This window comes from Petromyzon marinus, chromosome 14, assembly GCF_048934315.1.
Source record: "Petromyzon marinus isolate PM22_M1 ecotype Great Lakes invasive population chromosome 14, UKy_Petmar_22M1.pri1.0, whole genome shotgun sequence".
NCBI classification, from domain to species: domain Eukaryota; kingdom Metazoa; phylum Chordata; class Hyperoartia; order Petromyzontiformes; family Petromyzontidae; genus Petromyzon; species Petromyzon marinus.
The window spans coordinates 8,990,330-9,007,444 of NC_133680.1; the positions used below are offsets into that span (position 1 = coordinate 8,990,330).

The 17,115-nt window shown below is 48.8% G+C and overlaps 1 protein-coding gene across 1 annotated transcript in view; it reads right to left on the reverse strand.

Annotated features, from left to right (window-relative positions):
• The window catches only part of LOC116942340 (rho guanine nucleotide exchange factor 3-like), a 54,215-nt gene that overhangs the window by 19,282 nt on the left and 17,818 nt on the right, over positions 1-17,115 (reverse strand). The window contains exons 2-3 of the mRNA XM_032954118.2: positions 7,240-7,338; positions 520-714 (exon numbers count right to left, since the gene is read on the reverse strand). Of these exons, the coding sequence (XP_032810009.1) occupies positions 520-714; positions 7,240-7,338 (294 nt within the window). The remainder of the gene's footprint in view (positions 1-519; positions 715-7,239; positions 7,339-17,115) is intronic.

Sequence of the window (17,115 nt, forward strand, 5' to 3'; positions counted from 1 at the left end):
TGCAGGTGCCCAGCACCACCACGATGGGAGATTAAACCATCACCCCTCCCCGCCTCTTTCCAGCCAGCAGTGCAACTGGGTAGACCGCGGTTAGTCAATCGGCAAGTCGCGCATGGTGGGGTAAAGCGTGGCTATTCCCACCTTTTCCAAAATGTCTGGCCAGCGTGGAAGAGTAGGCCAAATGTCGTGGGTTCGATCCCGATCCTGATGCCTGTATATTTGGAGTTTACCTGTTCTATATCTCTGTGGTCGTGTGGATTTTTCTCCGGGTCCTCCAGTTTTTGCCTCCACATTTAGAAGCCTACATTTAGAATATCTGGCTGCTATAAATTTCCACATGTCAAGCCACTCCGTCGGGCTTATCATTTGCGGCCGGGTCGCGTCTGAAAAAGAGCTGCATAGCTCGGTGGGCCTTACCTTGTAACATCAAAATGAGTAAATAGTTTAGTTTTACAGAGGCCGATCCCTCCATCAGCGTGCGGCCGAGCGGGCCGGCGAGCCAGCCGGACAGACGCTCACCTCTTGCCGCTTGATCTCGGAGGAGGGCAGCGCGTCGCCGTCGCGCACCGTGAACGTCTCGCTCCACAGGCGGCTGTTGGAGCGGCGAGGCGGGGGGCCCGCCTGGGGCGGCGTCACCGGGGCCGGGGGGCTCTTTCCCGGCGGGGTCTTCTGCTGAGCGGGGGGCTGCTCCACCGAGCGCACGCTCGTTGTGCGCTGCAGCGCGGAAGGGGAACGGACACAGCCGGGCAAGAGACAAGGCCGGGTGTTAGGCCAGCGGGGTAGCGTGGTGCGTGTCACCGCCCCCCCCTCCTGAACCCCCCGCCCCTCTTTGCAGGCCGGTGCCTGGGTCTCCTCTGGACCGTGGGTCCCCAGTGCAGTTGCACCGCCTACAGACACCCGATAGCTCGGTACCTCTGTGAACGCTTGTAAGGTTGTGAGCCCCTCTCTCAGAGATGAAGTGTGATTTTAGTACATGGGCATATTAGGTGTTTTGTTTTGTTTAAATTACCGTGGACTCCTGGCCTATGCACTGCCTAAGCCGAGGGCCTTCCTAAAGTGAACCAGCCAAAAGCTGCTGTGGCAACGCATAATGAACTGCTGCTCATTTGCATTGAATGGGGTCCCATAGTTTGTTTTATGGAGTGCTCTTGCAAATAACAGCTGGTTATCCATGAGCATTTGCTTAACAAGCTTGATTCTGCTAATGAGACCCAGAAGGTTGGTGATAATATTTCGTCTTTAATACATATAGCGTCATTCATGCCAATTGCATCTCACAACACTGTACAATAATTATGTCCATAATCACAATAAGGGCTACATCCTATTTATAACAATTATTAAGTCAATTAAAACCCTCAGAAATGTTTTAATGAATAAACCAAACCGGTTTAGAGTTTGCAGCTTGCTTAAACATATGCTGATTGACACTATTGGTCTGGAAAACCAACAGGCACATGCGCTGAACACATATTTTTATATTCTTGGTTCTTCCGGTAAAGTCACGTAGAAGGGAAACAATAAAATAATAAAAATATAAAACAATATAATTCTCATATACAAAAAAATATTGTTGTGGTTTTCACACCTGATGATGATTGCTTGTGTTGCAGTCGAAACGTCGTAAGAATTTTATTGTTTTATATTTTCATTATTTTATTGTTTCCCTTCTACGTGACTTTACCGAAAAGAACCAAGAATATGAATCCCTGCAGTCACGAAAGCTTTAAATCAAAACATATTTTTTATGTTCATGTGGAGTCAGAGAACGGAGTTCTGCTTATATTGCTCATTCGGGGAGCTCACATCTATTCTTCCTCTGTTGCTCCAGCTGTCTGCAACTCAGTCTCCCCACTGTCTGCACCGCGACCTCCCTCCTCCCTCAGTCGTAACCCTGGTTAAAACCCCTCCCCTCGTTATCCTTAACGCATGAATGACCACCTCTGTCCATCGTACCATAATAACCATCCCTTTCCACTATCTCCCGCTAACGACGATTCATCACCTCTCTCCCCCTTCCCAGCCTAATAATATATATGCCGTTGTACTTAGCTGATTTAGAAGCTCAAATATTAATGTCGGATAAAACCTGTGACACGATGGCCTACTTTTATGAATGAGATCACAGGGGTTTTTTTTTTTTACCATTAACTGTACAGCCGACTGCGCTCGTTGGCAATTCCACTCGAAAAATCATTGGGGTGTGGTGGGGATTCAAATCATGGAACCAATCCAATCCTCGCTCAAGTTTGGACGTCTCGGAGACCTTTCCCTTGCCAACGTCCCCTCTAATCTCACTCTACTCCCCACCACGCACTCTCCTACCTCTCATCTCACTCTACACCCCACCACGCACTCTCCTACATCTCCCCTCTCCTCTCACTCTACTCCCCTCCACGCACTCTCCTACCTCTCATCTCACTCTACTCCCCTCCACGCACTCTCCTACTTCTCCCCTCTCATCTCACTCTCCTCCCCTCCACGCACTCTCTTACCGCTAACCCTCTCATCCCTCTCAACTCCATTATCGATGCACTATCTGTATAAGCAAGTCGCATAGCCCCTATTGCAACCATAGCTCAATGGGAGGTCACTCATTCTGCTTTGGTAGCCTCATTGCCTGGGGCTCTCTTCCCTCAGCCCCCCACGCTGTCAAGACCGTTTTACCTCTGCCTATGGCTGGGGATTGTCTCCGTATCAAATAAACAAGCCCACCGTATGTGTTCTGCACCTTGAGGTGCGGTCACATTTTGACACTATATAAATCCACATTGTAAGCTGTCTAAGATGGGCCGACGACAAAGTTGCTTACCTAGACACCGTTTAGCCAGCAGTGGATAAGTAACAGGCTGTGGAGCGGAAGGCGCGAATGCGAAGAAGGGTTTGTGTCGATGCTGCCATGGGGTGGAGGAAGGCTGAATGTTTGTCCTGCGTATTTGCACTCGAGGGCTTAGAGCGCACGCACTCACGCACAGAGGGGGGCTTCACACATTCGAGTGACTCGGCAGAATTGTGCCTTGCCGCGTTTCCTGACTCGATTGTGCGGCTCTGTGTGTTTAGTCTGACCCGCGCGCGAGATCAAAGGCAAGCTCACACGAGGCCCGGCGGAATTCCTGAATCTGGAAAAGGAGTCCTGAACAAATCGGCTGGACATGCACCGTTTGCGTACAAACGCCACCCTTTCAGAAGGCACTGCCTGTTTAATGCACAGGCGCAGAGGTCAGCAGAGGTCACCCTGTTTTATGTGCCGCACTCACGGAACTTCTGTTTGCAGTCCTTGGGGCCCACTGAAGCAGAGCTATATACACATCACACCCAAACCGTACACACATCGCATCCAAACATGAAACAAAAGCCGGCACGAACATCTCACTGAAATTTAAGGTGTCCGACGGTCGAGAACACTTTGAGTGGCGGGCCAGAGAATGAAACGGATTCACGGAGGAGATGGAGCGACGGCATCAGCTCGTGCGCAGGTCTAGGTGGACTATCGCATCGCAGGGTGGCGTGGCGACGGCTTTGGGGAGAAATTAATCCAACAGTGGATTGACCGTGGCCGATTAGGATGATGATGATGATGAAACAAAATGCTGTAAGAAAAGCCAGACCATGGCCGTGTTTTTGTATTTTGTTTTGACTGCGATGTGTTTTTTTTTTGCGAATGTCTCTATGTTTTTTTGATAGTCGCCTGTCTGAACAATGATTGAGAACAATGCAAGGAAGTGCACGATGTTTTGGCCAGCGTGCTGTGTGTGATGTGTGCGAGTGTTGCTATGCGTGTGTGTGCGTGGCGAGCGGTAGTGTAGCGGTGAGCGCTACGCTGCGCTACGAGGCTAGCCACCCGGGTTTGATTCCCGCTCACGGCCAACACCAGTGACGATTATCTGAACCAGCACTGGGCCTCCCCTAGGTCGACTCGGCCTAAAATGAGTACCTGGTGCGATGTGTAAACGTCGCCACTAGGGAGACAAAGGCGGCCGGGCGTAGTGCTGGCCACCCGCCCCCTCGTATGCCTTGACGGCCTTCACAGGTGCTCGTGAACAGCACTTGCCCCAACAGTCTGTTAAGGCTATATGGGGGATCTTTGTATTTCTGTACGTGCTAGTGTGCCTTTGTGAAAGTGTGTCGACAAACGTGGGCCCTCAGTAGATCAGTGTTAATTTAGTCAGCATTTTGTTAAGTTAGTCATAGTCTTCGTTTGCGAATTGCATTCAGTAGTTATCTTAGCCGAGTCAACCGAAGCAGTGAAAAATGTAGACCACTCAATTATTATTAATAACGACGGTGTGCGAGACGCAAGGTTGTCACCCATTTTCATAATCTGCATCGAGCCAATTCCCGTCGTTCGTTTGTCCTGCCCAGTGCTCTGGCTGTCTCGAATAACACTGCAGAATGATCGTATTCTTCATCACTATTCAAGTTGGTTAATCTCATATCAGCATAGGCAGTCATCGTCACGGTGTCCACTCAAAGTCATCGCTGACTAAAATATTAAATAATGCTAATAATAAACATGAAATTGAGGGACATTTTTGGCACTAAATTTGTTAACAAATTGAACACCTATCCCTCCCAGTTTCCCGTGTCTTCCCCCTGCACTGCCAATGTCGACTCTCCCCCTGCTCCTCTGCTCGGCTAACCACAGGCACACCTGCTCGCATACTTTGGCTCACGATTTCAAAAGGAAAAAAAGAGAGAGATATGAAATAAAGATGCCTTCTGACTTTGGGCCTTCTTCAACATTCTCCGAATTCTTCTGGTTAAGCTGGCTATTTAGAAAACGGATTAAAGAACCGCGCCTTAATACAACTACGGGCGACGATAACTTACGATATATATTGTTATGAATTTGTCACCTGAAAGAAGTGAAACTTGAAAGAGAAAAATGTACACTTGCCAACCAAGTAAGTTTAAAAGAAAATTGTAATTTAACATGTGTACACATGCATAACAAAATGACTTCATGTTTTCTTTTTCTAATATACTGTATATATAAACATTTAATTCAAGAAAATTCCCCTTTGTGACCGAGAGTATTGCGGTTAGGAGTGTGTGTCTCATAGCGAGACGGTGGACAGTTCCGAACCTAGTCAGGGGGTGACGCAGCCCTCCTTTCATGCCTCTGGGGGGCTGGGGGGGCAACTAAAATGAGCACCACTCGATAGGAAGTCGGCAGTAATTAGTCATAAGATTACGCCGGAGCGCAGGATAGAATATTGGAATTTCCACCGCCGGCTTTCAGGCTTGTAAACAGGAGCTGAAGCTAACCCCGGCGTACGAAGCGAAACGTCGCAACACCGGTGACAACTCGGAGAGCCGCACGGCGAGACCGCGAAAAACCTGAGCAGAGCACGCGAAAGCACCTCTGCATGCTCGTCTGAGCAGGGAACTCGAACTTTGCGACGCGGTTGAGACGCACGCGTGTACGTATGTATGTTGAACTTCTTTGAACTACGTAGGCAACCGCGCTAACGGGAAGATGGGAGTGAGCGAATCGACACGCACAGAAAGAAGTAAAACATTCGACACGTGCACCATGTCACGCGCGATTGTGGGCCATGGTTCAGATGTCACTTAAGAGCGATCAGCACTTCCTCTCGGCCACGATACTGCACACGTAAGGAAGTTTACAAAAAAAACTATACTTTAGAATAATAATTTTAAAAACCACCACAACATCCTCCATTATGATGAAGTTTTGGCAGCGCCAACTCTCTGAGTTATCAACCTTCCCCTGCCCATGGATAACGGTATCAATCGTGTACTTCAAAGGATGGTGTGTATCAGGGGCCTCTTATGTGTAATCTGAAGGAATTCAATAAAAACACCCTGCTCACACACCCACTCCTTACTTCACGGTCTAGAGACGTATTCATGACTTTCGCCTCGTGGAATCGTGGGCTCTTTGTGTGAGAAGGTAGCCACTGTCATTACGGCCCAGCCCACAGAAGGAATTCAGCATTCCACCATTACAAAACGTGCAATTATCCCACCTACACACACCTCAATTATGCCACCTTTTACCTACATTTATTTATTTATTTATTACAGATGCATGGGAGCGGCCGCGCCGTCTAGACTTTAGACCGAGCGTCCTCAACGTGATGTCCTAATCTATGAGTACACAGAGCCGTTAGTACCAGGAGACCAGGTTTTCAAGCGGACAAGGGATTAGCATATGGCAGAAGGCTATATAAATTCATATCATATAATCGGAGGTCAAAGCGGTTTATTTGTGATGTTTGAAAATGAGTGGATTGTTTGAAAATGAGTGGACGAAGTGGGACAACGTCAAACAGCGAATGAAGAGTCAATTGAAACCTATCATCTTTTGTGTATTTGAGCTCTTTAGCAAACTGTACAGAGCTCTGCGGTATAGCTCCACCCCCTGCCACCCACAGTTATGTCATCGCGTGTTTTATATATATTTTTAAAAGCCCAAGTAAAACCGCATGGTCAACATCTCTGTGTGGATTCCTTATTCACCAGAAAACTCAGAGATTAGATTCCACACGGTGATGAAATGCGCAAATCTTTTGAGTGACATAAAAAAGCCACCCAGTGGGAAGGGCATTCCTTCACCTCTGCCGAACGGACTTCACGAATAGAACACCACAGATATTAAAAAATATCCACAAATGTAGCTATGTTTTCTTCACAACAATTCAATGGAGAGTTTCAATACATCCATCAGTTCGCACGGACAGCTGGGGTCCAATGCCTTGAACCGCAACGACCTCCGTGTGTGGCCTCATCCCAAGTCTCACTGACAGCAGCAGGTGAGTTGTCGACGATTCGTCACCATCAGCAGGGACGATGCGAAACCCCCATTAATGATTCCAGACAAGAGCCATCGTCAGCCTTGGTCAATCTGTTGCTGGATGAAGGCCTCTGCAAGCTGCCACCACCGCGACCTCTCACAACCCCGTGATGCGGGGAATCCTGGTCGTACTCGGCGATTCTTGGCACCTCCCTGCTCCTTCACCATCCCAGCCGATGCCATAGTTGGCAGATCCACAGCTGTTGGGGACTTGATGTCATGATGTAGGTGTGTTGGTGATCGGGGTGGTGGGGGGGAGGGCGGGAGGGTTTGACCATACTTCACTACGCTGGTTAGCACAGGATGGTGCCGGACCCTATCGTCATCTCGCTGAGTACCCGACACAACTAAGCGGGACGATGAGAGTAAGGACGCCGCGCTGGCGGCTTTGAGCGCCGCACCTGCATCTCGGGCCTCACCTGTAAGGATCGGCCAAAGTGTTTGGCAGCGGCGGTCTTGACGGGGAAGATGAGGTTCACGAGCGAAGACTTGGAGCGAACTCTTTTGTGGCTCGGCTCCTGGTGAGAGAGAGAGACACACACGGACATGGATACGCGCACTTTCAGAGGGAGGACACGGCGGCGCATGGCACTACTGATGACGACAGTCAAAGTGGTGGTGGAAATTCCACGTTCCTATGGCGTGGGGGAGGGGTAGTCACTTAATAGGACAACCACTGTTGACTTCCCCACAAAGTGGTACTTATTTTTTATCGACCCCAGAATGATGATGGTCAGAGGCAACCTCCAACCAGGATTTGAATTCGCAACCTTTTGATTGGAAGTTGCTCGCTCCACTACCGAGCCACCAGGCCGGATACTGATGACCATATTTGGTTTCATTTGGTGGGTTTAACGTGCAACTAAAGTTCCGCAAGTTATAAATAAATACACTTCAATAACAAGACTGAAAAACCACAATCTCCAGATAACGAGACACGCTTATTTCCCTTTAAATTTAAAGCAAGCAAGAGTTGGGGGTAAATTCTAAAATCTGGTAGGTGTCTGTGTGCGTGACCAGGGAGACAAAGGCAGCCTGGCATGCTGCTGGCCCCCCACCCCCTTGTGTGACTGTGCCGGCCTTCATAGGTGCTCACTAACAGCACTTACCCCAACATGTTGAAGGCTATACCGGAGATCTTTGTCTTTATGCTTGCGACCAGATTTTATTTTCACTTTATTGACACGGTGCACACGTTTGGGGTTCTTCTTTGTTTCTGGAGCCTCATAAAATCTGGAGAATACGGTGATACAATGCCATGGGATGGAGCGGGAGGTGAATTCACAATTAATCTGTCTATCACGACTTGTTTTAGGCAGGGTACGTGGGGAGGTGATTAGAGCACTTGGGGATAACTTAATTCACGAACATTCACAGGGATGAGTTGAGCGCCATATGTTTAAGTGCAAAAGTATAAATAAATACTGTGACTGTGTATTTGTGTTTGTGAGCCTTAACTAAAGGTTACAACTACAAATAGAACTGTAGTGTGTGCAACTCAATGGAGATTTATGGCATAAACAGTGCAATAAAAATAGGTCCAATTTGTAAACAGGAAGAGGCAGTTAGCTGTGGAGACGGTAAAAGGATTGGCTTTTCAGGCCACATGGCCAACATGGAAGAAAGGGGTGACCCTCCCATTATATAAAGATTGGTGGGATGGCGAATGAAGAGATAGGAAACTTGGGAGGCTGATAATGGTGATGGCGTCAGGTCGGATTAAGGGCACAGGGAGAGGAAAGGCAGCAATTTTCTTAGATATTGCTTAGTGGATCGGAAGGTCTGATGGCCACATAAAGTTTTGAACCAGCCAGCGTCGGAACACTGACCTCAACCTGACTCCGGAGTGTGTGCGGTGTCCACCACGCGCCATCTCATTCACACAGGAGTGAGGCCAATGTGGAAGCGTGAACTGGACTCTGGTCCCAAGGCATTGGGATTAGGGAGGGCAATGAGCAGTCGGACAAAGGCTGCCCTTGCAGCCAACTCGCTCATGGAGAGACGTCAAACAGCTGACGGCTCAGCCGTCAAGCCGCAGTGTGTGTCGCCCTGGTAGCCAGAGTGCGCAATTACAGCTGGGACAAAAAAACAAATGTCACTCAAAACGGCACGCGGATCGCACCGCAATCAAAGCACAAGCCGGCATTTTACGTTCCCGGAAAATACGTTAAACGTAAAATAATAATACTACTTTAAAAAGCGTCCCACCGGTCCAGCCTGGTCAGTGCAGGTTGGACCGGTTCAAGTATCGCTCGCTACTGATGTTGGCAGTGTCCGGGAATCGGTCGCTGGGTTCGTAGCGCAACGTGCGGCCCTCTGCACCACCGCTCGTTCCCATCAAAGGTTACCGAGCACAACAATATTCCTGGCACAGTACTGTCACTATATCATCATCATCGTCAGCAGCAGCAAAAGCAGCTATAGTCAATCCATTGCTGGTTCAAGACCTACCCAAGCCACCGCCATCTAATACTATTTTTTATTTTACCAGATAAGACCCACTGAGCTATATAGCTCTTTTTTCAGAAGCGACCTGCCCACAAATGACGTGCTAATTTATAGCAACCAAATACTCTAAAAGAATGTTTCTAAATGTGGAGGGAAAAACCGGAGGACCCTTAGAAAAATCCACACAACCACGAGGAGAGACATAAAAACTCCAAATATGCAGGCATCAGGGTCGGGATTGAACCCACGACCTCCTGTACACCAGGCAAGGTAGTTAACATCTCACCACCGTGGTGCACAATCCTCCAATGTAATAATCCACCAAGCACCAGCACACTTCATCTCCTCTTGTACAGGCCCACTTTCCTTCCTTATCAGTTTGACTCTGTCTCTCTATAAGTTAATCGTTTCACAAGACGTTGTAGGTAATGCGCCATGGGGAGCGAGAAAAAATCCCCCCTTTTGTGACAACTCTACGAATTGAAAGAACCCCCCCAGGAAAGGAAAGATTAAAAAAAAACTTCATTTCTAGACATTTACTGTATTCTTTGATGCTATCGCTAAATCTGTTTGTTGATGCTACGGTTGAGTTGAGTGAATTGTAGACTAAACATCCAGTAAATGATCCACACTTACAATGTCAGTGCAACATCCAACTCGCTGGGGACTGAGGTATTGGTGGGATAAGGGAAGAGGTCAGATGTGTGAACATCTCTAGACGATGACGGTTCGACCGTGCACAAAGACTAAGTGGTTAATTGGTCAAGGGCGGATAATTGTGTTTCGTTCAAAAATTGCGATGCTGGACATTTGCAACAGCGGAAAAAGAAAAAAAATACTTTCCGGCTCAGCATTTATTTTTCTGACAAAATGATTTTCAAACATGACACAAAGCAGTCAAAAGGCCTCTTGCGCATTTTCACGCGGTTTTTGCGACACGTCTTTGTTCGCCAGCACCTATTAGGGCTGGCCTGACATAAGGTGGGACGGCAAGGCTTGGCACACGGTTGCCCGATGATGTTCGCGTCTTCCCGGTGCTGCTATGTGACACGCTGCAGTCGGTACTGATTTTAAAAGGGCTGGGCAGACCCAGTGGAGGTCTGTACCAAGTCTAGCTACGAATCGTCATTCTTGGGTGTGTGTGTGTGTGGCCGGGGAATGGAGCCTGTTGAATCTGGGATCGTTGTACCGTACTGTGTGCACGGTTAAACCCAGGGACAGTCAGTGACTGCACATATACACATACAAAGTTCCCCCGTATAGCTTTAACAGACTATTGGGGCAAGTGCTGTTAACGAGCACCTACGTATGATCTGTCGTGTACATATATATGCCACATTGTACACACACATATATTTAGAGTGCAGTATTCATAATTTAGTGGGGTCAGCAGTTAGCACACTGCAACCATGCTTCCGGTTACCTGAGTTTGATTCCTAATCAAGGTTACCATCAGTGGAAAGTGGTGTTACCCCTCCCCCCTTCACCAACCTGCACAGATCCGTGTGGTGAAGTATGGTCAAACAACTGCCCACGGCATGGGAAGGCTAAAAGCCATGGACTTACAAAGTGTCGTGCATTATTATCCTACTGTCTTAGAGCATTGAAACATTTTATCTCAGTGTTTGGCACAACATTAATATACACACACAAGGAGGGCATTGTATTACACATTGTGTTGATGCCTTGCGCATGTTATATCTCACTGAATAAAAAAAAACATGGATATAACATAACGAAAAAAAACAATCGGGCACAGGTGTTGCAGTGCAGGTGTGTGCATGCCCTTGTGTGCGTGCATGTGTGTGTGCGTGCATGCGTGCATGCGTGCATGCGTGTATGCGTGTCTGTGTGAGTGAGGAGCTGTGGTGTAGTGGTTAGCGAGCCACGCAACGAATCTGGCGACCCGAGTTCGATTCCCGCTCATGGCAAACACGAGTGACGATTATTTGAACAGGTCCTGTGTCTCGCCTAGGTCGTCTCAGCCTCAAATGAGTACCCGGTGCGGTGTGTAAACATCGCCACTGGGGGAGACAAAGGCGGCCGGGTGTTGGCCACCCACCCCCTCGTGTGCCATGCCGGCCTTCATAGGTGCTCGCTAACAGCACTTGCCACAACAGGCTGTTACAGGTTATACGGTGGATCTTTGTCTTTGTATGTGGGCGGGGGAGAGATGTGGGGCGGATGGAGAGATGGGGAAATGCCACGCAACTTCTTGGAAACGTATCGCACGTGTTGGTGACAACAACTAAAAAAACACCCGCGGGTGATCCACTGTTCCCCCCATATTCAAGAGACATCAGCAGTTCGAACCAGTCCGGTCAGAGCCAGGACACCCACATGGACGCGAGGGTCAGATGAGTTTAATCACGGGGGCCCGTTTACGCAGAACACGAACGTTGGACTCTAACTGAGGGGGGGGGGGGGGGTCTGATGGAATGACGCTGATAACGTGGGATCTGGTGTTTGAGGATGTGCATTCGAAGTACTCTTGTGGGACAGAGCGTAAGACTTACGCAGTTCTTCTCGCGTGTGGCCGGATGAACAGTGAGATGCTGGACGGAAGGAGGTGTAACGTGGAAAGACGTCGGAGCGATGTGTCCCCACCTCGCTCAAACAGGCAATGGTGTGGCCCTCAATTCCCCACTGGTGTCCCCGACCCAGTGGTGGATTTCTACATTACTGTGGTGGGAACCGGTCACCCCACGTGACAGCCACCGGTGTGTGAGTCTCACAAAGTTGGTAGTCGTTTTATTGACTTGGCAAGGATGATGGGTTGAGTGAATCCCCAGTTGGGATTTGAACTCAACTAAAAAGCACCGCAGGATTCATCCAATCGGTCGCTTCAGGGTTTGCTAACTCGACTTTTGATCGACGTTCATCCTCCGCACTTTGACCCCGAGTGTCTATTATTCCGATTACTCATCTCCCTCACTCACTCCCTCCCTCCGTCCCTCCCTCATCATTGCCCCATGGCTGACTACAGTACAATGTCACGTACCCGACGATCACAAACAGCCCTCGCACCCAGTGCTGTGTTTTGTCCACGGTGACGTAACTGTTCTTTTTAATAGTTGATCACAAATCTGACCTTTTCACAGTCACGCGTTCTTAATCGCACGCAGATTCGCTCGCTTCGCAAGCACAGTCGAGCACCGCCTCACGCGTACAGAAGTTTTCTCTTCATTTGTGTCCGGTAGCCCATTAGCGCCGTGGTGCTGTAACTGTGATTTTTCCAGCGACGTTCACATATCTGACCTTTTTCACAAATCCGCCTATACACCTCAGTCCACAATAAGTCGGATATGTGACGTAGTGCCCTACCTATGAGTTTGGTATTTAAGGGCTGCAGCGTAATGACGATTGCCAATCAGGGTGGGATTGGCGCATGGTTACCTTGTTTCTTCACTACCCACGCAACTTGCAAAAAGGGTAACATTTCACCACGCGATGGGCTGGTGGCTAAGCAAGTGGCTGCTGTGTTTAAAACACCGAAGGGATGAGGGCACGGCGAGGGTTTTGTGTGCAACGCCCATGGGTGCAGCAACATAAGCACAAACCCAGGCCGCCTATGAGTAGGCCATTGTGTGCCAGAGTCAGGGTCCAAATTCGAAGAGTACAGGTAAAACCCCCTGAGCTACGTAGCTCTTTTTCAGAAGCGACCCGGCCACAAATGATGGCTCAACGAAAAGTGTGCTAATGACGTGGAAATGTACAGCAGCCAAACACTCTAAACGCGTGTTTATAAATGTGGAGGGGAAAATCCATTGGGATTATAAAGTACAAAGCTGCAATCACTTTTGCAAAACAGACTTATCCTGGTCTCTTGAGCTCTCTCAGCTAGTTAAACAAAATAACCCTTGAAACTTTCTCCAGTGTTCCAGTGTGTTCTCTTTCCGAAAAGCCATCAACTGACCGACCACCGGAACGTTGATTACTTTATCAACAGTTCATACTTTGATCAGCTGTCCTTTATCACAAACACGTCATACCCTTTGTAGGTGAAACTATGTGGTCAAGGTCAAGAGGTTACCACCGCCACACAAACTTCACCTCGCCACGGTTTCCTTGTGCTACAGTCATCTCCGGATTATAAGAAGCAATTTGAACTCTGTACGGGCTTTTAAAACAAAAGTTTGGGGCGTGTATTATTTTGCGAATTTTTTTTCAACTCAGGTAATACGGTAATGGTTGTAGTGAAACCGACATCATCTGACTTCATGTTTTCCCTTTGGTGGCTGAGCTCCAAGTCCCAATACTGTGCTATAGCACATCACAGTTAACAAAAAAAGACATTTAATAATCCTCATAAAGAGTGAAATGGCTGGTCCCTGCCAGAGGAATGTGGAATTTCAACGACTGCCTCAGAACTTCCAATGCGGACGAGCATTACCAGATTCTTACTTGATTACAGCGACACACTTTGACAATTCGTTTTTCTTTATACAGGGACAACTCCGCTTACCTGGTGTGACCCTATTATGCACAACTCTATCCTCCCCGTTATCACGCGATTATTTCCCACGGGTAAGTGGAGCAAAATATCGAAAAATCGCGAATAATTAACGAGATCCACAACAATGGCAACCCCACATCTCCGCAGATAAACAGAAGTAACTTCCGTGCAAGTGTAAAATGGTGTTCGTACGCTCTCGCCTTGGATGAAATCGCACTGTTATTCCGTCTCGCTTATATTTTGTAAAAAAAAATGTACAAACTCCCCCACCGTAGGCGTGGATCAATAAATCCGAAAGCCACCCCCGGAGACCTCGTCACTTTGAGAAGCCCGTCGCACGGTTCGACAACTCGCACTTTAACCCGGCTCGCTTAGGCGACGTCTGTTACCACCATCGTGTCCGTCCGGTATGTGTCTGTATCGTTTTGCGGGATAAAAAAAAAGGAAAGAGGTTTTTAAAAGCAACAAAACTTACCTGCACCCGCATAGCCCAGAGGCACGCCTATAGGTGCACGCTTGTCTCTAATTTACAGTGGAATGTGCCACAGTTTAATTTATTTTGGGGGGGGGGGGGGCATATTGGTGTGTACAAACACTTTGATCTCGTCCAGTTACCGGTGCAGTGGGGTAAAGTGTGGGCACTCTCACCTGTTTCCCCAAGACTCACTCGAGCTCGCACTCTATAGCTCCCACTCTAGAGTGGGGGCTCTGTAGAGTGGGGGCTCTGTAGAGTGAGGGCTCTCTAGGACTCCCACTCTAGAGTGGGGGGGCTATAGAGAGGGGGCTCTGTAGAGTGGGGGCTCTGTAGAGTGGGGGCTTTCTATAGCTCCCACTCTAGAGTGGGGGCTCTCTAGAGTGGGGGCTCTCTATAGCTCCCACTCTAGAGTGGGAGCTATAGAGAGCCCCCACTCTAGAGTGGGAGTCCTAGAGAGCCCCACTCTAGAGAGCCCGCACTCTGGAGTGGGGAATCTCTAGAGTGGGGAATCTCTAGAGTGGGGGCTGTCTAGAGCTCTCTCTAGTGCAGGGGTCAGCAACCAAAGTCACAACAAGAGCCATCTCTATCAAATTCGGTATATATATAAAAAAACAATATTTCAAGAGCCTCAATTTAAAGTGAATACGAGACGGCCCTGAATAAACAAACATCACGAAAGAGTTCCTTCGTGAGTCGCATGGGGCTGCCGAGCCGCAGGTTGCCGACCCCTGCCCATGGCAAAATGAACTTCCACGGTGAAGTGGACTTCCATAGTCAGGGCTCTGAGACCCGTGGCTGCGGAGCTGCAGGTTGCCGACCCCTGCTCTAGTGCAGGCCCTTCGGTCAGCAGTGACATTATTCGGAGATTTCAGGCCTGCATCTCTGTATTAAAAAAAAAAGTTTCCAATATTTAATTGTCCTTAAACCCGATTCAACTTTGAGCAGCAGAATGACTATTTGCATACGCGTATATACTGCAGCGAGAGTAACTCCCATCCCCATCTATTGGTCGTAACTTGTTGACACAGGGTCAACCCGTGACAAAGAGAGGCTTGTCTCAATGAGTTTCTAACCTGGTTAAGTAAACTCAATCAAACAATAATTCACTCCAATGTGCTTCAGCAAATACCAGCGCGAACAATGTGTTTTTTTTCTAATCTACAGTTAGGCCCATCCTTCTCTGGTTTGTGAACGTTGAGCCGAATGAGCTGGAAAATAATATGGGGACCGTCATGCAGCACTGCACAGTCGGGGCATGCGTTTAAAAAATGACAAAGTCTAAGCTCGTAAAAAAATAATATTGTCGAAAGCCCACAAAAAAGGACGGCTATGATAAAAATCATTAACTTGAATAATTTGCAGCCTTTTGCTCGTCCGCTTACTGGACGAAGGTCCCCACGTGCGGTATATGCGTGTACATATATACGTCTCACCGTTCTTTATTTAAGCAGGCGAGAGGTAGTTTATCGCGAGCAAAGCAATGTATTTCGGAAGGGCTTTCTCGCACCTCCTGTCCCCTCTCGTGACCAAATACGCTCATCCAGAGTGCACCCACGTATCTCGCGGCGCACCCAGCGCCCGCGACTCTCATCGTCAGCCTTGGTCGACTCCTTATCGCGCCATCGAACCCGCATCGGCTCTCCTCCCCCAGCGGTATCGAGTAACTCGTCGTCACAAGCAGAGTGAAAACACCTGGCTCGCGTGCTGCCATGCGTGAGCTTTCACGGCCCGCACAAGCCCGCCTTTGTTTGGGTGGAGGAGATGGCCGGGACTGCGCAGGAGGTGGATTTGGGTGGTGTGCTGTGGTGTGGTGTGCCGGTGCGCATGAGAGATGTGTGAGATTGGTGGGTGGGTGGTAAGCCAGGCGGATGAGAGGTGTGTGAAATGGGTGGGTGGGTGCTTTGTGCCGGGGCGGATGAGAGGTGTGTGAGATGGGTGGGTGGCTGGGAAGGGTGAGGCATGTCTGGCCCTGCCAAAAAAACAGATGGGATCCCTTCGCCATAATTTTTCTTTTGTGTCTCGCTGCCTCCGAATCTTTGCGGCCAGCCGCAGACGAGACGTGGATTCGACATGCGGTACCTGCCCCACGCACGCCAGCCTCTGGGTCAGAGTCGGTACGTTATTCTCACATTAGGAACATGATACCACACGGTGACTCACCGCTGTCACTATTGTGATAATACAATACCTGTAAATGAACAAGCATGCTCTGTCAATCCACTGTTGGATCACGGCCTCCCCATAACCTGCGGGCTGTGAGAGAGATACATTTACCATACTTCACCACGCTGGTCAGTGCGGGATTCTGAAGGTGGCGGGAAGTGCGGAACGATCGATTTTGCTGTCCTGCCCTCTACTGCCCACAAAGCCTACTGCACCTGCCTTTTGCGCGTAATGGTCACCCGTCCAAGCACTATCCAGGCTCAACCTTGCTTAGCTCCCGAGCTATGATGATTTTGGTCACTGTCCGGGCGATTTGGTCAAAATAAACGCCTCTATGGCTTTATTAATGTGTTTCCTGTTTGGCCTCCAGCATTATGCTCCAAATTCTCATCTCTCCAGCTGGTGCTCATTCCATCACAACAGCAGCTACCAAGTAACCTGAGCCTCACATGCTCTACAATATTTATAACCAGGTAAGAGCTCTTCACCAACCCACACCGCATAATGCGTTGAAGTATGGTAAAATAAAACAAACGACAAAAAAAAACCCCTTGACAGGGACGGCGGCGTGAGGAGGAAGCCCTTGACAAAAGGCTGTAAAGTACTGTATTATATAATTCAAGCAGTCGTTTTGAGGCCAGAAGTCTGTTTTCTTCCAAGGGAGAGCCTGGGTGCCCGGGCGTAGTGCATAAACATCGGCACGCCAAGGGGTGGGGTCAAAGGACAATGGTCACGAGATCTCAAGAGTCATCA